The 22115-nt window shown below is 46.1% G+C and overlaps 1 protein-coding gene and 1 pseudogene across 7 annotated transcripts in view; both read left to right on the top strand.

The window, feature by feature from the left end:
- Positions 1-22115, top strand: part of lqf (epsin homolog lqf) — a 49506-nt gene that overhangs the window by 6528 nt on the left and 20863 nt on the right. For all 7 annotated transcript variants that reach the window (XM_070523935.1, XM_070523934.1, XM_070523936.1 and 4 more), the window contains exons 2-6: positions 166-583; positions 3715-4497; positions 11250-11477; positions 17167-17221; positions 18132-18318. In XM_070523935.1, the coding sequence (XP_070380036.1) occupies positions 4222-4497; positions 11250-11477; positions 17167-17221; positions 18132-18318 (746 nt within the window). In that variant the 5' untranslated portion in view covers positions 166-583; positions 3715-4221. The remainder of the gene's footprint in view (positions 1-165; positions 584-3714; positions 4498-11249; positions 11478-17166; positions 17222-18131; positions 18319-22115) is intronic.
- On the top strand, positions 19344-22063 carry LOC139048943 (uncharacterized; annotated as a pseudogene).

Raw genomic sequence — 22115 nt, 5'->3', positions numbered from 1 at the left:
ACCATTGGAGCCCATTTAAACTCGGAGTGAAAACTTGGTTATCGTTTCATTTGAACTTCTTTGAAGTGCTGCCGTAGCACCCAGAAAGTACCTACAGAATGTGCTATTAAGTGACCTTGTCTGGAATGTGCTTCCTGTGACCCTCCCTTGCATTGTGTCACGCAGGTTGTTTTCTGCCAGGCTACCACTGCGCTTCGTGTCGCTGACGCTCCGCCTTCCCCCGTGTCGCCGCCCGGTCGTCATCGTCGCGTGACATGTTGTCCCGGCCGTACAGTTGACGGCGACCCCTCATCCCCTCCATTCACATCCGTGACCTTCCCCCCCACCGTCTTGTCGCCGGTCAAAATTTCGAAGCCAGGCTGCGACGCTTTCGGACGCGAGATCCAGTGCCACGCCAGGCCCGAACTGTGAGTGCAGGTGCGGTGCCACCCCCCCCCCCCACCTCCCCCCCCCAAATTTGCGCAGTCGTGTCCTTTTGTGGGCACGAAGTGCTGCTGGGAACATCGAGCTAGGCAACCAACCGTCTTGCTTCAGAGGCACCTGCTGAGGGAGCCCATGACCAGGATTGGTGCTTTTTGAGAAGGTGAGTCCGGCACACGTATCTATTGTGCTTGTCTTCGAGCTTGAATGATATTTACAGAAGGGAGCGGTGAATATGGGATAATGCGTGAAACGTTCGGCACTTCCTTCTTATGCAGTATTAGCTACGAGAGAAGAAAATCACAAACATTCGTTATCGCACAAAAGTCAACAAATAAAACATAAAAGGTCAACGATTATTTCCTTGCTATACAATGCTAGCTGGGGCATTACAATATTAACGGAGGTTTATAATAGTTGCAACTGATGCGGGGAGGTAATTCCGCACGCTTGATGTGCACGGTAGGTAACAGTTATAAAATCGAGTAGTCCAACAATGGTGGAACGCCGACTTCAGATAACTCTAATTTAATCTATGTGAAAAGTACTGCAGGGGAAGGACTAGCTCTTATGTAAAATTGGGTGATAACGTTGTGGTAACGGTGAAGAGCCAGGCAGTATGGCGCAACTGTGAATCACAAATTCAACACTTCGTTGGCGAACTGGTGCCCAGAAGGAAACAAGTGACACTCAAAGCACCACTGATAGTGGCGAGCACAGTCGCCGGTCATCGAAATCTGACCTCCGGGACAAGAGTGTCGGCTGCTTATACATGACTCATCGTACTTTGCGGCATAATCGCTGGTGCTCGTGTTGGTTAGAGCACGTATGCCACTGCTCTCTTGAAGCATGCAACCTGGTTAGACAAGGCCCTTTTGCTACAGAATTGGCGGCAACATTTGAGAAAGTTTCTATACGCGTAGGCGTCTTGCAAGGAGCGGTAACTTTATAACAATGGTTAGCGGGTGAAAAATATTCACTGAAGAAAGAAACAGTGTGCTCGTGTCCATATGGTTTATTCTGTAAGAAGGGTAGCTTGCGGTTCCACGTGCGTGCTCTATTCACGTGCGTGCTCTATTCAAGATGGTCGATCTTCTGCTTGAAGCGCTGTTGAATCTGAGGCATGCATACTGAAACCTTGGATGGCATGAGGGGAATGGAGGGCAGTAAAGATGGTGCCTCCAGCCCACATGGCCTTGTGTCACATCTGACTCCTGCCCGAGGCTTCAGAGCAGTGCTGCATACTTTTGGGGGATGGGACAAAGGGAAAAATTGATGCGAATGAAGAAGTGTTACCAATGAGTGCTTTGTTTTTAGGTTTTTGGGAAGCATGGTTTCTGTAGAAGCTCTCTTTTGACTGCTCTTTTAGTGTGCGGCTAGCACACACTGCAGCATGTACGCACGTAGCTCAGTCGTTTCTGCAAGTGGAACGTGATGGAAAACGTTTAGCGTCAGTGCCGCATGGGGGTGTTTTCGTATCTCATGTTTAGTGATCCACCTTTCACTGTTCCGTGCTCTCTAAAATTTTTTTTGCATCTGCACATGGTATTTTGTGCATGGGCTTTTCTTGAGCACGTGTCTTCCCCTGTGTTTCTTCATGAAATAAACATTACAGGAGCTGTTTCATTAATTTTCTCTTTTTTGTACTGTCTGGTCTCACAGAACTACGAATCACTATTTTCGCATCAGTCCCATTCCACTTAGTCCAAATGCTGCTAGCTTATTCGCCAGATCCTGCTCTTACTGAACATAATCTCAGTGAGCGCTCAAACACTCATACATGCCAGATTTGATTAGAGTATTCAGGAGTGGTGATGTTTCAGCTAAAATTGGGGGATGAATAAGGGGTGGGCAGGGCCAGTGATGCATGCAACGCACATAATAGATAACAGGCAGCCTCCTCCCCACTCCCCCCTTTTTTTATCAGACCGACAGACTGGATAGCGGGGCAAGGAAGCAAAGCCGGTCCTTGCGGAGGTGCAGACAACGAGGTTTGGCCCTCCGCCGTATGGTGTGTTGCACTCTGCGCAAGACCGTAGTGATTGCAGTGTCTTGGAAAAGCTTTTGTCTTTCGCTGAAAAATTGATGAAGTGCTGAATATCACACATACTTTTGTAATAGCTGAATTGTGTACAATGAGAAAGAAAATTTTGAAAGAAAAAAAGTATTCGTTGGTGTTTTTCGTTAATAGTAGTCCAAGTAACAAAGGACAACTGCGACATTTTTTTGGACCACATTACCGCCTTAGTTTCGGACAATGTTGATGTGTGAACTGTGATGTTTGAAACCTGAGTAGATGCATTGGGAAAAACCTGAAAAATTGCTTTATAATACTAAAGCTGAGAGCTGAAAAGTGTTGCCATTACCACAGGCTGGAAACGGTGCAGAACTCTGAATGCTCCTTGGCATGACTTCCGAGATTAAGCGTGGCAGTGAAAATCTTGGAGGCCATGGACAGAAATTTGTGTCCCGTCCACTAACCGCCAGGTGTCTGCGTCATCTGCTGGGCAAATCGTCACCGTCACCAACTCTGCTAAGGTGCTATTTAAGGGCCACCAATGCGACAATTGGACAATTACCAGTCTTGTAGCTTTGCCAAGATTGCTTGAGTATAACTGATTCAACCAAAGTAAAATTTCATTGCAGTTGACCCCTTTGGCAGTAATGAAAGCTGTGTTACTGTGAAACGAACAATGAGCACAATTCAGCCATCTGTAGCCGTCAACATAGTCATATGTTTGCTTGTTTTGTACTTTGTTGTGGCTATATTTGCCTGTGTAATCAAGGAATTTTCTTTTTATGTTGTAAGGTCAAACCTGCTTTGGGAGGAAATGGGCTGAAAATTTGAATCTTGAGCCAAAATGTAACTGATCCATGTATAAGCGACACGTCAACATTGCGCAAGATATCTTTGTTTTAAAATGTATTATGGTTTAATGTTCATGGGAATACATGATTATATTATGCACGTGATGCATACAGTGTATCGGTGCATTACATATTATAATGCACTTATGTTTAAATGTATACAATGTTTTCTGTTCTATTTCACCAACTAATATTTGTTTATTAATAGTTATCTGCATTCTTTTCTCATGGCTGATATTGTATAAGCAGGAACTACCAATTGTTTTATGCAGTCTGTCATACTAACTGTTCCCGTCCGTAATGTCATTTCACCTTGGGGGTATTTGAAGTAAATGGAAAAGTAATACAGCTGTTATTTGAACCCATATGGTATGGTGTTGAGCTTGCTTAACGAAATTTTTCTCGTTACATTTTTTTCTTGCCCAGCAAACGTTCTGAGCGCCACCCCACACCCCCTGCCATCAAGACCTGGAGACAGGTGCCACCAGTTTTAATGTGTGCCATACTTTGAGCCGTCGTTGACGCTCCGTCCGCCGCCTTCTTCAAGACGCGGCAGAAATCGCGTCCGCCCCCTTTGGACTTGCCGTCTTCTGGACTACTCCGCCATCCGCAAAGTGTGCCGATTCCTCCGTCGTAAGCAGCAGCATCGGTCCGCACCCGAGGACCCGTCACCAGTGCAAGCAACAAAATCCGCAAAGGTGCGCCAGCAACGGAGGCGCGAGTCGACCAGCGGCACAGCACCACGCTCGGTCGCACGCGAAGCCCGATCGTTGCGTTGGAGGCTTGCTCCGACAGTCCGCGCCGTCTACCGGCAACCGACCCCGCAGCTGCGCACAGTTGCCCGGCCTGTGTTAGCAGCCGACGCCCACCAAGGCAGCTACCGTGCCCAAGAACAACCCCCGGCAGCTTCTGTGCTGCGCCTCCTTCGTGCTCATGATGAACGTCCACGGCCTCAGACGAAACGTGAAGAATGTGGTGCGGAACTATTCGGACGCCCAGGTTAAGGTGCGCGAGGCGACCTCCAATGACCCCTGGGGGCCGCCCTCGACCCTGATGGGCGAGATTGCCGACCTGTCGTACAATGTGGTGGCCTTCACCGAGATCATGCAGATGATATGGAAGCGGCTCAATGACCACGGCAAGAACTGGCGACACGTCTACAAGGCGCTGGTGCTGCTGGAGTACCTCATCAAGACTGGCTCCGAGAAGGTGAGTGCAGGTGCCTGTCGTGCGGCGGCTGTGGCTTTTACACTGCTGGGCTCGAGGTTGCGGGCTTAATTGCCAGCTGTAATGTTCTCATTCCAGTAAGTACGGGTTGAGGAAACGCTCTTGTACCAAATTTGGATGTGTGTTAGTTTCACTCGATGAAGCCGAAATTTGGAGCTGCGGAACATGCTAGCCATTGTTTTAGCTTTATCATGCCCTAAGGTTGCTATTCTCCAACAGCGGCGACCTGTTCTGTCTTTACTGTTAAATTAAATTGTTGGGTTTTAATGTTATGAAGCAGTGCAGTAGGTTACGAGGTGGTGGTGGTGCAGTGGTGGGCTCTGGACAAATTTTGACCACCTGGAGTTTTAATGGGCACCTGAGCTTCAGTACACAAGTGTTTGTGCATTTCGCTCGCATTGAAATGTGGCCATGGTGGCCAAGAACTGAATATCTTTATTGCTTCAACACTGTGTGTACAGGCTATCAAATGTGTGTTGCATTGTGTGGATATTCCTTTTTTTTTGTCTATATGTCCTCTGGGTTATTGACTGGTTTAAGGGTTTTGTTTGTTGCATCACAGGTTCGCTAGTTAGCTCTGTTAATGACGTGTTACTAGATAAACAGACCAATAAGTGGGCAGCCAGCTGGTACGCTTGTATCATTATGATAGAAGCGTGAAATACGCAACACAGAGTGGAGGACAATGCGGTGACAGGTGCTGACAGTCGGGCACCTCTCAGACTGTCAAGCCCCTGTCCTGTGTGCTTCTCTGCTTTGTGTTGCGTCTTTCACCCTGCTATCTTTATGATAGATAACCCCCTTCAGGCGCGATGTACACATTCGTGTAGGCGATTTGTTTTTGGAAGTTATATCCAGTGGTGGCAAAGAAAAGGCAACAGTCAATGAAGTTCAGGTGGAACTGAACCCCTTGCCTACTTGGTGTGGCTTCTTTCCTCTTTGGTGTGCTGCGTATTGCTACAGACCAATTTGCTGTAGGCAATACCATGTTTGACGACATATTTGATGCACCGTGTTCTGGCAGCACAGGCAAAAGAATGCAGACCTCCCATTAATGCGACTCACATGGGACATCATGGTTTGGTCGAATTGTCCTCAAGGTCGAATGAAAAAAAATGATACCAAATAAACGAATTCAAACCTTTTTTGCATTGCTTGACGTACCATATTTACTCTCATAATGCTCGCACTAGTGCCCGCATAATTAAAAAAAGAAATTCAGATTTTTGATGGGAAATGTGGGGAGGGGGGGGTGCATGCATTGTGAAGGTGCGAGCATCCTGCAAGTAAATGAGGTAGTCTGTAATGCTTAACCAGCTGCTTGAACAAGTGTGGCCGGGGCACATTGAGCTTCGTAAGGAGTACCTTTGCTTTTTTGCCAAGGGCTGGTCCACTAAAGGGCAGTTACGGCTTCTCCCATTGGACTAGAAAGTGCGCCATCATGCACATGAGTTTCGTTTTGCCATAAACCTGATCATGGCTGTAGGCTCCAAGAATTTTCTTGCTATAAGCACTATGAGTTCACTGTGGGTGCTGCAGGCGTGCTTTCCTGCACACCGTATTTCTCACCTATATGTTTCCTGCCCAGAACACCATTCTCCACATCCTAAAGAATCTTTTTTTTTCTTGCCCTCAGTGGACAGTGGTGTGCAATGTGGAACGAACCAAGTACAGTAAAACCTTGTTAATAAGTAATTCCGGTTTAAACGTCACGATGAATTCCCCGCCCTCTTGCCATTTAAGCTAATGTATGGTCTGACCACTTAAGCCATAGTCGCTTAATGCATGCCAAACTGTTAGTGCCAAATATTTACTTCATTTCTCGGTGCATACAAGTGTGGAAATGGCAAAATGCTGTGCACATAGGCCACACACGGACCTTTCTCAAATTGCTGTCCATACCAATAGTGACATCAAAACATGGTAGCCATGACATGTTTCTTGTTCCCATAGCTACTAGCACTTCCACGTCATCATGGAGGACGACGTGGATGATGGCCCTTCCATATCCGACGCGGCTAGTGCATTGACCGTGCAGTCTGTAGCTGCACATCTGCCATTGCCGGTTAATTAGTACATTGCTTAGCGCATACCTGATCCGCGTTCCCCACAATCGATGTATGAACAAGATTTTACTGTAGACTGCTGAATGCGGGGGTGGTGACACAATGCAAAACAAGTGCGAATGGAGGCTTCTCGGGCGTAAGGCACATCGGCAAGTAGAGGATAAAAATAAAATGCCTTAACACCTATGGAAGGAGTATCGCTGTCTGATTGATTTCTTGTATTTTCACGCTCTTAGGAACCACTCCACATACAAAGGGGCACCGGGGGGAGGTTGGGAGTGGGTTGCATCGAAGTGGTATTCTTTCGCATTAGAACTAAATGATTTTTCCATTTATAGCAATGTGTGGCTTCTAGCTGGGACTATACGGGGGCGTTCATTACGCGGAAAGTTGAGTAAACCGAGGTTGTATTAGCGGAAGTCAACTGTACTTTTTTTTTAAGGCAAAGCTGTTTACCTCTAGCCCCTCTATGCATTCCCCGCATGTGTTCCCAGTGCGGGTACCCTGGCGCTGAGTTACAGCCGTATGGGCGACAGGAATTTGTGTACCGAATCCGGAGATAGCGCAATACCGGGCATGCGGTCCCGAGAAGGGGAGGGGGGGGGTTTACCGTGGTCAGCTTACGTTCATATCATGGTGCATGGACAGGAATGAGCTAGCCGATTCTGGAGGTAGTACAGTACTGAGCCGACGTGTGCGGAGATAGAGCAGGCTTCACGCATTCTGCCAACTTCCAAAAATAAGTTTTATATCTTGGGTCCAAATAGAACCACAGAAATTTGGCGTTGTAAGAGAAACACATACATATATTAGAAAGTGCACTTAGTATAGCAAGTTGGCCTTTGTGTGCTTTGTTTTAAATTCTGTTTGCCAAATAATGAGAGGGGGAAAGTGTGGCAACGGTGGCTGTGTACGTTGCCTGGGCTTCTGTGGTTATAATGCCACATGCGTTGGAGGTGCCGATGCGGCTGGAGCAGTGGTTGCGGCATATGCATGGCAGGTGTGGTGACCGCGGCAGTGCTTGTGTAGGCATAGTGTGGTGCCATATCAAAAAAATGTGTGATTTCATAATGTATGCAGCCCATGTATGCAGCCTAAACAGCTTCGCTCGTAATCCGTCCTTATATGAAGTTCAGGTGGAACTGAACCCCCTGCCTACTCAGTGTGGCTTCTTTCCACTTTGGTGTGCTGCGTATTGCTACAGACTTTGAACCAGTGGTTTGTTCATATCAGTAATGAGGTAAGAATTAAGAATTACAAGAGATTTATATGTACAAAAGGAGGTCACATAGTTATAAACTGAATGGGAACATCCTGCGGGTGATGACAAGAATTATTGAAAAATAACAGCAATGACAACTGATTGTTAGCGTACAGGCACAGTCGTTACATCTGAGCAGGTGCTCATGCACGATATAAGGTGGCCAATTTCTCCATTTGAAGAGTTCTCTCCTTTTGGTGCGTCTTTACGAAATTGCATATATTTTTTGAGAACTTGTTCAAATTTTTTGAAGTTTAATTTGACAGAGCCAAATTTGAAAGTTGGGGGGAGTTGGTAAAGATTTGTGATTTTAATAGTAGGCACTAAAAAAGTAAAAAAAGAAAAAAAAAGATGCCAGGAAGGACGACACTTGCTTCGCCCTTTTTGTCCCTCTCATCTAGTGCTTTTTTTTTACACTTGCTTTTACAATCGTGATTTCTTGAAAGGATTAAGGTTTCCTTTGATAATCATACCTTACACCTGTCATAAAATCAAGCGCCCCATAAGTTGCTAGAATTCGTCCTTTTCTTTAGAGCACGAGAGACTTTGTTCAAATCATCGCATAATGTGAGCATTCGTGCATTCTTTTTTCCGTGCTTGAAAAGGAGAAGTTGGAGTTGACCACAAACTAAGGTTTCTTCTGAAATGTGTGGAACAACTGAGCTATTGCCACTGCAATCTGGCCTTGTGCATTCTGATGCGTATTAGTCGTGCGGGGTACGCTTCACACCGAACGCCTGCACTGCCGCATCCCACGAGTTGCTTCCTGTGTATCCCACAGCAGGTGTTCGTTGGCTGTGTAATCGGAGGTCGTAGGCGTGTGGCGGGCTTTCGGCATTGCCCGGCAATGCTGTAGGCCAAGTCCTTTGTTTTTTACTTTTTAAGTTTAGATATCAGAAACTGCACAGTTTAGGTTAGGAGGCTCCTCGTAGTAGGGGGCTGGGTGTTGCTCTAAAGCATCCGGGGTTCTTCAACGTGCATCGAATTGCACAAATATCTCTGCATTCCGCACCCATTGGAATGCAGGTATCGCAGCTGGGAATCGAACCCATGAGCTCATCGACTGTAACAATATCTGCGCTGATTGCATGCATGAACCTTAAAAACATTTGCGATGAGGAACATAACAGAAAAAGAGCATCGCCCGACAGTGGATTCATCACTCTCCTGCATCTTCGATAAGAGGCTTCCCAACTGAGCTTTCAAGATACACAGAAACCTTGACCTAATGACATACATATGACATACGTAATTTAAAGGAGTTTTTTTTTTACTGCATGCATGGTTTCTTTATGCTGAGGTTTGGCTGTATTGACTTTTTATGGCGGTTCATCGTGTATGCCGAAAGTTCATTTTGTGGCAAATAGCTGTTAATGGTTAGCACTTGGTGTTTAGTGTTCAGTGTGCAGCCTGACTGCGTCAACAGCCACAGGCTATAAACAAAATAATACCCTGCTTCACTTGAGAGCCGAGCTTCAGCCGATTGCACTGGAGGCTAGTATCCTGTTACACAGCGACTGCTGTATCGGTGATGCAGGCTTGTACTACATGTCTTCGTCTACTAAAATTACTGTATTTTAAGATACTTCTGCAAGTATTTTGGTATTTCACAAGTACTTCTACAGAACAGTAGTAAGCACTGTAGCCTAAATAAGTGTCTTTGGTATTTACTACTTTTGAAGGTACTTTTCCATATACTTCAGCCAGCGTTGAACTTTCCAACCGTAGAGCAAGTTCACAACTGTAGTGCTTTTTAGTGACAGTGCCGATGAGACAGCTTCAGTGAGAACAGGAGCAGGTTTTCAAATGCAAATTTTGCAAAGCAACACATCTCTGATGCTTTTGGTGATTTGGTCCTGAGTTGTTTGAATATATAAAGCACTGCAATGGTGCAAAAGGTATCTTGAAACTAACAAAGCATTTCTCTCGCTATAACGTACTGTACTCGGGTACCTGTGGAATCTGGATGTTTTGTATTTACTGAGGAAACATGATGGCCTAGTAGTTAGTATTTTATCATAGATATCTTCTTTGAGGATCCTTTACCTGTCTGCTGTCCTTGCCCTTTGCAAATGACCCATCTTGCCTTGTTCAGAGCAGTGTTGCCGACTAGAAAAAAAAAATTGCTCTGGTCAAGATTCCAAGAAACTCTAAAGCCCGCAATACGAGTTACCAAAGTCAGTAAAAACTCAGTAAATGCACTCAACTGTCATAATCGTGTTTAAAACATGTTTTATTGGATCTGCGTAAAACACAGCCAGAAAAAAAAATTACACTGGACAGAAAGGTCTGTTTCTTTTCAGTCATAATTGAATAAAATATATAAATAATCAATATTACGAAGTGCTTTTTTTGTGTGACTGAAATTCATAAACACATTGCGAAACAAAACTAAAAAAATAAGGCTTCTGTGAACTAAAATTACTTACAAATCAGGTTGAGCAACCGGGCACTGATTAAAGTTACAGAACAGTGACCTCTGTTTCATCTTCATATGATCATGACAATTCTCTGTTAATTCCAAAAGAGGCTTGGATAAGCTGCATGTTTGCCACATGTAAAGTGCAAATTATTGTAAAAGAAACCGTACTGCCAAAGAAGAAGCCAACATTGCAAGAAAACAGCTAAGAAACCAGCCGCCCACAGCAGAACAAATTTTCTCACTAGGCAGCACAAGAAACCCCTAAATTTAGATAGAAATAAACTAAATCAGAGAAAAGTGTATAACAGCCGTGTCTTACCAGTACTCACGTATGGGGCAGAAACCTGGAGGCTTACGAAAAGGGTTCTACTTAAATTGAGGACTACGCAACCAGCTATAGAAAGAAGAATGATGAGTGTAATGTTACGGGATAAGAGCAGATTGGGTGAGGGAACAAACGCGAGTTAATGACATCTTAGTTGAAATCAAGAAAAAGAAATGGGCGTGGGCAGGACGTAATGAGGAGGGAAGATAAGCGATGGTCATTAAGGGTTACAGACTGGATTCCAAGGGAAGGGAAGCGTAGCCGGGGGCGGCAGGAAGTTTGGTGGGCAGATGAGAATTAGAAGCTTGCAGGGACAACATGGCCACAATCGGTACATGACTGGGGTGGTTGGAGAAGTATGGGAGAGGCCTTTGCCCTGCAGTGGGCGTAACCAGGCTGATGATGATGATGATGAAACTAAATCGACAACACCGGTTCAGAGGGCAAGTGTAGCTGCCCTGTCATTCCGCTTCCCTCCCGTACTTCTGTTCTCGTCATTGGTTGCTATCGCTACCAATGCTTCACCTTTCAGAAGAAACTGCGGATTTTTTCTTAAGCTGCAGTCATTGAACTGCTTTGAGTGCCCTGCAGAGTGTGCATGGACTGACGGAATTCCGCACCCTGCCCTCTCTCTTTCTCTCTCGCTGCTGCACGTTACAGGTGAGCCAGCAGTGCAAGGAGAACATCTTTGCGATCCAGACGCTGAAGGACTTTCAGCACACGGAGGACAACAAGGACCAGGGGGTGAACGTCAGGGAGAAGTCCAAGCAGCTGGTGGCCCTGCTCAAGGACGACGAGCGGCTGCGCGCGGAGCGCACCCGCGCCCTCAAGGCCAAGGAGCGCTTTGCGCAGGCCACGGCCCGCGTCGGGTCCGAGGCCCTGGCCAAGGTACAGCAAGCCCTCGTGACAAGATCAGTTTATTTAAAGTATCACATTGTACGAAGCTTTTTCGCAGCCCGACCATGCTATTCCATGCTATTGCACCATGCATGCTATTCGAGCCATGCTTTTTTTGAAGCGTAGTAACACTGGACTCGTAGCATAGGGGAAAGTTATTTGTTGTTTAATTGAACCATAGAAATGATAAGGTAAAGGGAAGTGAAAGTCGAGGCAGAGACAACTTTCCGCAGGTGTGAGAGCGGAACCGACACATTGTACATTACGCATATGCAGCTTCACCAATTGAGCCACCGCATCAGCCACCCTGCGGTCCACTTTCTGAAGTAGTATTTGTGTACGAGGTTAGCTCTGGAAGTGTTAGCCAATGCCGGTCACAGCCAAGGCAGTGTCTTTTTAGCTGCAGGCATCGTCACTTGGTACCTGAACTGTACCAAGATATATCTCGTATGCATACACAAATACCCGACAGAAAGTAGTTTGAAGGATGGTTGTTGCGGTAGCTTGATGTGAAGCACTACATGTGTGACGCGGAAGATGTGCGTTTCGACTACTGCCTGGCAGCAAGCTGTTGTTTTGTCCTCTTACATTATCATTTGTATGTTTCAGCTAAACAGCATTTAAATTCTCGTGTGCTTTCCCTGGCTTCACTCGGTTCTTTCGCATGGCAGTGCTTAACAAAAGGTCAAGCCCGTGGCATCCTCATATTATTTTCGCTCATTCCATAGGAAACACGTTGTGCTCCTCGAGGTTCTCGGTGCAGCCTTGCATATCAAAGCGTCTGCGTGTGCGTCTGAAGGAGGTCCTTTGTTGATTCTCCGTGCAGTGGCGACGTTGCTATGTGCCCTTCTACATGACATTGGCACTTTTCCAAAGGCACAGTGACAGTGACGGAGTGCGTTCAGTGCAAGTATCCGTGTGCACACCTGCGAAACGCCGCAGTGTGGGCTCTTTCACCTGTCTCCAACCCTCCCCCCTCCTCCTCACTTCCAACAGCAGTTGCGTTGTGGCCTCCTGCGCAATGCAGCGTCCCCCTACGTTTTACACTGACTCTCTTTGCTCTTTGCGTTGCTGCGTAGATTGCTTCTCCACTTCCTTGTCTCTTCTCCAGATCTTTCCTGCATTAGGCTCCCTTTGGTACGAAACCTGTTGAACTGGTTAAACTGCAATTGTTGCCAGTTGTTCATACAGTAAAATGTTGGAGGATTTCATGGGAGTGGAAGAAATGTTCGAATTGACCGAATGTGGAACCATTGATTTCCCCAGGAATGTAACGAAGAACGTGGAATCGGCGATGGGTAGAGTGAAAACTAAATACACTATACTAATGGGCGAGTCTAATGCCAAGGTAGGCAAGATGCAGGCTGGAGACAAGGCAGTGGGCGAATATGGCATAGGCACTAGGAATAGCAGGGGAGAGTTATTAGTAGAGTTTGCAGAACAGAATAATAGGAGGATAATGAATACCTTCTTCCGCAAGTGGGATAGCCGAAAGTGGACGTGGAGGAGCCCGAACGGCGAGACTAGAAATGAAATAGACTTCATACTCTGCGCTAACCCTGGCATCATACAAGATGTGGACGTGCTCGGCAAGGTGCGCTGCAGTGACCACAGGATGGTAAGAACTCGAATTAGCCTAGACCTGAGGAGGGAACGGAAGAAACTGGTACATAAGAAGCCGATTAATGAGTTAGCGGTAAGAGGGAAAATAGAAGAATTCCAGATCAAGCTACAGAACAGGTATTCAGCTTTAACTCAGGAAGAGGACCTTAGTGTTGAAGCGATGAACGACAATCTTGTGGGCATCATTAAGGAGTGTGCAATGGAAATCGGTGGTAACTCCGTTAGGCAGGATACCAGCAAACTATCGCAGGAGACGAAAGACCTGATCAAGAAACGCCAATGTATGAAAGCATCTAACCCTACAGCTAGAATAGAACTGGCAGAACTTTCGAAGTTAATCAACAAGCGTAAGACAGCTGACATAAGGAAGTATAATATGGATAGAATTGAACATGCTCTCAGGAACGGAGGAAGCCTAAAAACACTGAAGAAGAAACTAGGAATTGGCAAGAATCAGATGTATGCGTTAAGAGACAAAGCTGGCAATATCATTACTAATATGGATGAGATAGTTCAAGTGGCTGAGGAGTTCTATAGAGATTTATACAGTACCAGTGGCACCCACGACGATAATGGAAGTGAAAATAGTCTGGAGGAATTCGAAATCCCGAAGGTAACGCCGGAAGAAGTAAAGAAAGCCTTAGGAGGCATGCAAAGGGGGAAGGCAGCTGGGGAGGATCAGGTAACAGCAGATTTGTTGAAGGATGGTGGACAGATTGTTCTAGAGAAACTGGCCACCCTGTATACGCAATGCCTCATGACCTCGAGCGTTCCGGAATCATGGAAGAACGCTAACATAATCCTAATCCATAAGAAAGGGGACGCCAAAGACTTGAAAAATTATAGACCGATCAGCTTACTGTCCGTTGCCTACAAAGTATTTACTAAGGTAATTGCAAATAGAATCAGGAGCACCTTAGACTTCTGTCAACCAAAGGACCAGGCAGGATTCCGTAAAGGCTACTCAACAATAGACCATATTCACACTATCAATCAAGTGATAGAGAAATGTGCAGAATATAACCAACCCTTATATATAGCTTTCATTGATTACGAGAAAGCGTTTGATTCAGTCGAAACCTCAGCAGTCATGGAGGCATTGCGGAATCAGGGTGTAGATGAGCCATATGTAAAAATACTGGAAGATATCTATAGCCGCTCCACAGCCACCGTAGTCCTCCATAAAGCAAGCAACAAAATACCAATAAAGAAAGGCGTCAGGCAGGGAGATACGATATCTCCAATGCTATTCACGGCGTGTTTACAGGAGGTATTCAGAGACCTGGATTGGGAAGAATTGGGGATAAAAGTTAATGGAGAATACCTTAGCAACTTGCGATTCGCTGATGATATTGCCTTGCTTAGTAACTCAGGGGACCAATTGCAATGCATGCTCACTGACCTGGAGAGGCAAAGCAGAAGAGTGGGTCTAAAAATTAATCTGCAGAAAACTAAAGTAATGCTTAACAGTCTCGGTAGAGAACAGCAATTTACAATAGGCAGCGAGGCACTGGAAGTCGTAAGGGAATACATCTACTTAGGGCAGGTAGTGACGGCGGATCCGGATCGTGAGACGGAAATAATCAGAAGAATAAGAATGGGCTGGGGTGCGTTTGGCAGGCATTCCCAAATCATGAACAGCAGGTTGCCATTATCCCTCAAGAGAAAAGTATATAATAGCTGTGTCTTACCAGTACTCACCTACGGGGCAGAAACCTGGAGGCTTACGAAAAGGGTTCTACTCAAATTGAGGACGACACAACGAGCTATGGAAAGAAGAATGATAGGTGTAACGTTAAGGGATAAGAAAAGAGCAGATTGGGTGAGGGAACAAACGCGAGTTAATGACATCTTAGTTGAAATCAAGAAAAAGAAATGGGCATGGGCAGGACATGTAATGAGGAGGGAAGATAACCGATGGTCATTAAGGGTTACGGACTGGATCCCAAGGGAAGGTAAGCGTAGCAGGGGGCGGCAGAAAGTTAGGTGGGCGGATGAGATTAAGAAGTTTGCAGGCACGGCATGGCCACAATTAGTACATGACCGGGGTTGTTGGAGAAGCATGGGAGAGGCCTTTGCCCTGCAGTGGGCGCAACCAGGCTCATGATGATGATGATGATGTAACGAAGAAATGTTTACTACAAGGGATCTCTGAAAAGTGCACAGCCTTCTTTATTTTGGGGAAAACTACAGGGTGCAGGTTGGCCATACTGCTTGTTATGCAAGTGGGGAGGGGGTCCTTTAGATGTTTCCCCTGCATGTGGCATTATCTTGAGTTGCATCTTGTACAGGACCAGCTGAGTACTCTTGACTAGTTTCTTTGTGGCCAAAAGTGGTGTAACGAATTGAAAAAAAAAAATATTCCACATAGTTTTGCATGAAGCTTGGTAATAGGCTGTGAATAGGCCAGGCAGGATCAACGGGGAAGATCCGAATAGCATTTAGAAGTGATGCTATGGGCGTGAATCAGATAAAAATGTGATAAAACTGCTTCAAGGAAGGCTACGGGAGCCATGCTTTGGGAGGCCTTCAATGAGCAAAAATGATGTGATTGTTGAAGTGAGAACTTTGATGTTGGGAGATTGTCGCTTGACAGCTAGTGGATAGCAACAAAGGTGCTGTGAATGTCATTTTAAAGGGACACGAAAGCAAATACAAAGTCGGCATAGACTATTTAAAGACTATTCCTGAAACCTTGTAACGCTTGCTTTGTGCCAAGGAAAGACTTAGTTTACCAGAAAATTGCATCTGAAGGATCCGAATACCTTTTTCGAAATTCAAATCTCCCACCACCCAACTGGGGGAGTGGTGATGTTGCATATGCCATCGCCACCCTTTACTGTCAGTGAGTAAAGTGGTGCCCGACAGACTGTGGTACTGAGCCAAGACAGAGCAGTGGATTTGCCGCTGCAGCTGCTTTTTGGTCAAGTGGTGTAGACTGTTCGGACATCTCGCGACGTCACATGAAGTTGGAATTCTCTGCTTCTTGCAATTTGTGCGAGTTTCGCGAGCCAGCAAAACCAGTGCAGTACTACGCGATCACGAAACTACAGAAATGGGAAAGCGTGGGCGGCGCAGAGTCGAGCGCAAATGAAACCTTTCGAGCGCCCGCGTCATTGTCAAGGCTAATTTTAGTGGGTTATGTTTTCGGAAACTGAAATAGATCAGGACAGGTAGCATTTTCTTTCAACTGATAATACAAGGTTTCTTTTTTTTTGCAACAAATGGTTCAGTACTAGTGGCAGAATTTAACTGAAGAGTGCTTTTGTCATTGGGCAAGCGCTTGAATGTCCCGGAGGAGTCTCTAATCATGTGCTGTATTTACCTCAATTTCTCTATTATTAAGGCTCTGTTGGTGATAATATCGATGCCTTAGAGATTCTCGAGTGCTAATCTATCAATTTAGCTTAACTTAATATTTGACTTTAGTGTCCCTATAAGGATGATTTTGGTACGCCGCGGGTGCCTGTAAAGTTTGTGCCCAGAAATTGACAGAGAATAATGACTACACTCACTTATGTGTTGCTCAATATTAGTGTAGGAGCTGCAATTTTTATCTTCTCCTGTCTGACAAGTGCCTTTACATCATTTCGACATCACATTTTGCAGCTTGTCTATAGACTAAACCAACATGCATTTTCCAGGTAGTTGCATGGATTGTCAGTGGCAATTCCTCATGCACCCAGCAACAAAATTCGACATTGCAACCTTATAGACTATGCATACCGGAACGTCTAGTCAAAGTGGACTATGCACTGCATTCAGCAGCACAATTATATGTTGGGAAAGGTAGTTTCTCAGAACACATGTAAGCGAGGGTACACATTAATCCGCAATGCAACTTGCTGATCCCATGCAATTTAAGTTGACCTATTCTGTCGCTTCTAGAATTGTAATTAAAATTTTCAGTGTGCACTTGTTAGAGTTCTTGTGTAAATCTTTGTTCTGATCATTTTTCACGTCTAATTATTGTTGTGCTAAAAAGGATAAGCTGTTTTGCGTTAACTTTATCATAATTTTACTTTCTCTACAATCTATATTGCTTCTCGATTTTCAGTATGGCAGCTCCAGTCGGCGAGACTCGTACAACTCTGATGCGACGTCACCCAGAGGTGAGAACATCTCTCAGGGTTAAAAAACTTGTAAAGGTATTAAAAAAAAAAAATATATATTTTTTACTGAAAATGTCTTACAACTTTTTGTGAGTAGGTGTAAAAGCAGAGAATAGATTGATGGTCTGAGAAAACAAGGCACATCAAAGTTATCGCACTGTGCTGCCCAGACCAGTGTGTGTAGGAAAAAGAGGACTTGATTTGGTTTTACGTTGTGGTCTGAAAGGGATACAAAAGGAGAAGTATAGTCTCAAATGTCATGAATTAAAGCTTAAAGCACAAATGCATCTCCAAACTATATGCAAGTAAAGATGCAGTGGTCAACATCCAAGGTGATGTGCTTGCAATTCCAGTAAATGGCCTTTTCCAAATGCTTCGTAACAATAGTCGGCCTATGGGGATAGACTAGTGCATCAGTGTGCGTGATGTTATGTTGCGGCTGACTCCAAAAATTTGTATTGTGCAGCTTTGTCTTGCCATCTCTTACTGCAAGATGTTGTAAATTCTTGTTAATGTCGTCTGATAACACTGCACATACAGTACCTGGCATTGCCAGCGTGGCCTATAGCTGCGAGAGTTGCAGGACTTCGAAGTTGACGCTCTGGAAAGTGTATGTGCCCGTGCGTCACCTTTAAGGTCTTGCAACTTTTGTTCCAAAGTAGACAGAGCTGTGAGGTCAACATCATTGGACTTCCTGAGTCGTGCAGACGCCACTGATACCCTGCTTAGTGAAGTCGAAGGAACATTTGCAGATTGGTTCAGAAATTTAAGTAAAATAGATGGCGCATAAAACCAGAACCAAACAAGATAAAAATGGACCTCATGGCTGAAATGAGCACTTAAAACTACTGATCAGTTTGTCCATGTAGTTTGACGGTTTGATTGATGGACGTGTGTGTGTGGCTCATAGGCGAGGGTGATGGAGCGAGCGGCCTCTCCTCAGAGCTGGAGTGTGCCCGGCCCCAGACGGCGGGTGAGGAGGAGCTTCAGCTGCAGCTGGCGCTGGCCATGAGCAAAGAGGAGGCGGAGCAGGAGGAGCGGCTCCGCAAGCACGACGACCTGCGGCTCCAGATGGCCATCAACGAGTCCCAGCACACGTGAGTTGCCGCCCCTCCCCCTCCGACCCTTGTCCCGCGAGAGGCCAGAGAAAAAAAAGCCGCAGTGGCTCTTCTCGAGTTCGGGAATTATCAAACACGCGGCGGAGGGAGACAAAGAGAGACAGCTCTGTAATGCACAGGGTATTTAATGTGTTTAGCATTCTTTGGGAACCAACCATGATTTCTTGTAAATGTCTGACCCATTCTTGTGGGCCGATCGCAAAGATTGCGCCGTCTAACACAGCGGTAAAATTTTTGCAGTGGTAGCGTGTGACCACAGGCAATCGCAGGTGCTGCATGATGTTGGGAACTGGTTCTTCAAGAGCGACTAAAGGCAAATACTAAGTCAACGTGGACTGTTAAAATACCAATACAGAAACCTCACAGTGCTTGCTTCGTGCCAAGAAAAGACTTAGTCTATGAGAAAATTGGGTCTGAAGGGTCCACATACCTTTAGTGCAATTCAAATCACCTGCCCCCGAGCTAGGAGTGGTGACATTGCGTACGTCATCACTGCCCTCTACAGCAGTCCGTGGGTAAAACGGCACCTAACAGACGGCGCTACAGTTTATTATGCAAAACACAGGGTTCGCACAGCCCCTTGAAACCCTTGAATATCCTTGATATTGACAGTATAAGTTCAAGGGCCCTTGAAACTACTTGAATACCCGTAAGCTCCTTGTAATCCTTGAAAATCCCGAGGGATTTGTTCCGATAGAAAAAATTAACGACGTACCTCTGCAAGTCACGCTGAATTAAAAGGCCCTTTCGCTTACGAATGCCGATGAAAACAAGCTGTGTTGACTAAAGGGCAACAGCAAGAAGTTTCGGTTTTAAATCCCGCAGCCCCTACATCGTCTAGCAACTAATATGCATCGGAAATCGAATCCAATCCAATGCGAGGCATATCGGTCGGTCGGTTACAGTGCCTAAAATATACTCTAGTGCACCGTCCACCGAGCGTCTGCAACGCGCGACGTTGGCACGGGCAGCGATGCCTGCCGCCGCGGGCCACCAGACGGCGATGCCTGTCGGCACCATACTAAACCGTGGGGAGTTCGAATGGCGTTCGTTTGCGATGCGTTGATTGCAATGCGTAGTTCAGATGCCTCAGCATGGTCCGGCACAGTCTCGTAGTACAGCGCACCAAGCGGCCGGCGGCGGCAGGCATCACTCTCGGTGCTACCGCGACACCCGCGCTCGGCGCACTAGTGAGTGCTCTTTTAGGCACTATAGTTGGACCGTCTGTCGGCCTCGTGCGCGCCATTTCAGCAAAGTTCGCGTTTGCGTTGTGTGTTTGCTTTGACAAGATGCCGGGCGGGAAGTGCAAGTTTCAGTCTGCGTGGCTGCAACATACGGACTATCGTCACTGGGTGAGACCGGAACCAAGCGATCCTTATCGAGCAAAGTGCGCAATATGTCAGAAGACGGTCGACATTGCAACGATGGGGGAATCTGCCTTGAAGAGCCACCAGAAAGGCGCGAAGCACCGATCCAAAACTGCAGCAGGTGAGGGCTGCTCATCCGTCGCAAGTTTGGTGCAAGCGAGAAATCTGACGTCCGCGGCTCCTCTCGGCACCGCGACCACGGCAACTTCCTCTCGGGCTGCGACACTTGAGGAAGACTGCAGAAAGCATGATTCCGTGATCGAAGCCGAGATTTTGTGGACGATGAAAGTTGTGTCGTCACACTACTCATACAGCTCCAGTGGATCCATTTCCCAGCTATTCCAAAAGATGTTTCCGGATAGCGAGGTCGCGAGAAGCTTCACTTGCTCTGAGAAAAAATGCGCGTATGTCGCGTGCCATGGTCTACGCCCATTTTTCACTTCGCAGGTACAGCAAATGATGGAGAAGTCTGACAATCTTGTTGTGCTTTTTGACGAAACGTTGAATGAATACCTGCAAAGAAAACAACTTGATGTTCACGTCAGATTGTGGAACAACTGTGAGGTGGCAACCAGATACCCGACTTCGACATTCATGGGTCACAGCACAGCGGACGACCTTATGCAGAAGTTGACGGAAACACTCGCGTCTTTTCCCCTGAGCAAGATTGTGCAGCTCTCGATGGACGGCCCGAATGTCAACTGGAGTCTTTTCAACAAGTTGCAGCAGCACATGAAGAATGACTTTCAAGTTCAGTGCTTGGATATTGGTTCATGTGGCTTGCACACAGTGCATAATGCTTACAAAGCAGGAATGCATGCGACGAGCTGGCCAGTTGACACCTTTCTTTCGAGCTTATTCTCACTCTTCCATGATGCACCGGCCCGCCGTGAAGATTTTGTTGAAGAAACAAGGAGCAAGCTGTTTCCACTTCCTTTCGTACCCCACCGTTGGGTCGAGAACGTGCCAGTACTGGAGAGAGCCCTGGCCATGTGGGAGCATTTGAGGCACTACACCGAAGCAGTGAGCGAGCATAGGCTACCCTTGCCGAAATGTAGAGCGTATGAGAACGTCAGTGATTTCCTAAAGGACCAGCTTGCACTTGCGAAACTGAACTTTTCCCTAAACATTGCAATGGTTGTGCAGCCTTTCTTGACTGTTTTTCAGAGTGATTCTCCAAAGACATTTTTTTTAGCGAAAGAGCTCGAAACTGTCTTGAGGAGCCTCCTTGCAAAGTTATGAAGCGCTCGGTGTTGACAGAAGCCACGAGCATCACGAAACTGCTGCGAATTGATGTTCATGACACTGCCAATTACACGTCACTTGAGAAGGTGGACGTTGGACGAGTGGCTGAGAAGATCTTAAAGAGCGGAAAAGCGAGTACCAAGTGTGTTTTTGAATTTAGGGGTGAGTGTCGAAAGTTCATTGTGAACATGATCCTGAAAATCATGGAGAGAAGTCCTATTAGGTACCCTCTGGTTCGAGGGTTGTTATGTTTCGACCCCAGGGAGATGTCAAAGACAGAAATGTGCCTTGGGAAGCTGAAAGTTGTTCTTAACTGTTTAATTGACAGCAAGCTTCTTTCTGAGCACAAGAGCGATATTGTGTGTGCACAGTACATTCAGTTCTGCCAAGAAAAACGGCATGAACTGCAAAACTATGAAAGAGACCAGGAACGCCTTGACGTTCTCTTCGTGCGCCTTTTGAAGCATGACCCGGCGTTCTCGATGTTGTGGGAAGTACTGAAGGTCCTTCTCTTGCTTAGCCATGGGCAGGCGTCAGTAGAAAGAGGTTTCAGTGTAAACAAGCAGATCGCGGTCGAAAATATGGCAGAGCTCTCGTATATCTCACAACGAGTCATCTGCGAGGCCGTGAAAACCCACGGTGGGCTGCTTAACGTTCCGCTGTCGAAAGAACTGAAGTCATCAGTGCGCCAAGCCAGGCATAGGTATGCGTTATACATGGACGAACAGAAGAAGCAAGCTGTAGCACAGCAGGTAACCTTGAAGAGAAAAGAACTCGAGCTAGAGCTATAGAGCATGCAAGAGAAGAAGACAAAGCTCCAAAAAACTCTTAAGTGCTTGCAGGAGTCAGCGGATCGCTTTTCAGAAGACGCCGAAGCAAAAAATGACCTGACTTGTCTTGTCAAGGCCAACAGTTTCCGTCGAACAGCCAAAAAAAAAAAAAGAAGCGGAGATAACAGCTCTTGAAAGAGAAATTAATGCGAAAATAGGGCTCCTTTCCTAAGTCATGTGAGGAAATAAAATGCTAACACTCCTTGAATTCTGCCTTTTTGCATCCTTGAAATCCTTGAAATGTCCTTGAATTTTCAGTCAAATATTGTGTACGAACCCTGAAAACACAAATGCGCTGCCATGGAGAAACTGAGCCAAGACAGCGTTAGATTCG

This window comes from Dermacentor albipictus, chromosome 8 (genome assembly GCF_038994185.2).
Source record: "Dermacentor albipictus isolate Rhodes 1998 colony chromosome 8, USDA_Dalb.pri_finalv2, whole genome shotgun sequence".
Classification (NCBI taxonomy): Eukaryota; Metazoa; Arthropoda; class Arachnida; order Ixodida; family Ixodidae; genus Dermacentor; species Dermacentor albipictus.
The sequence above is the reverse complement of the archived record's forward strand: the minus strand, read 5'-3'. Positions and strand labels throughout refer to the sequence as shown.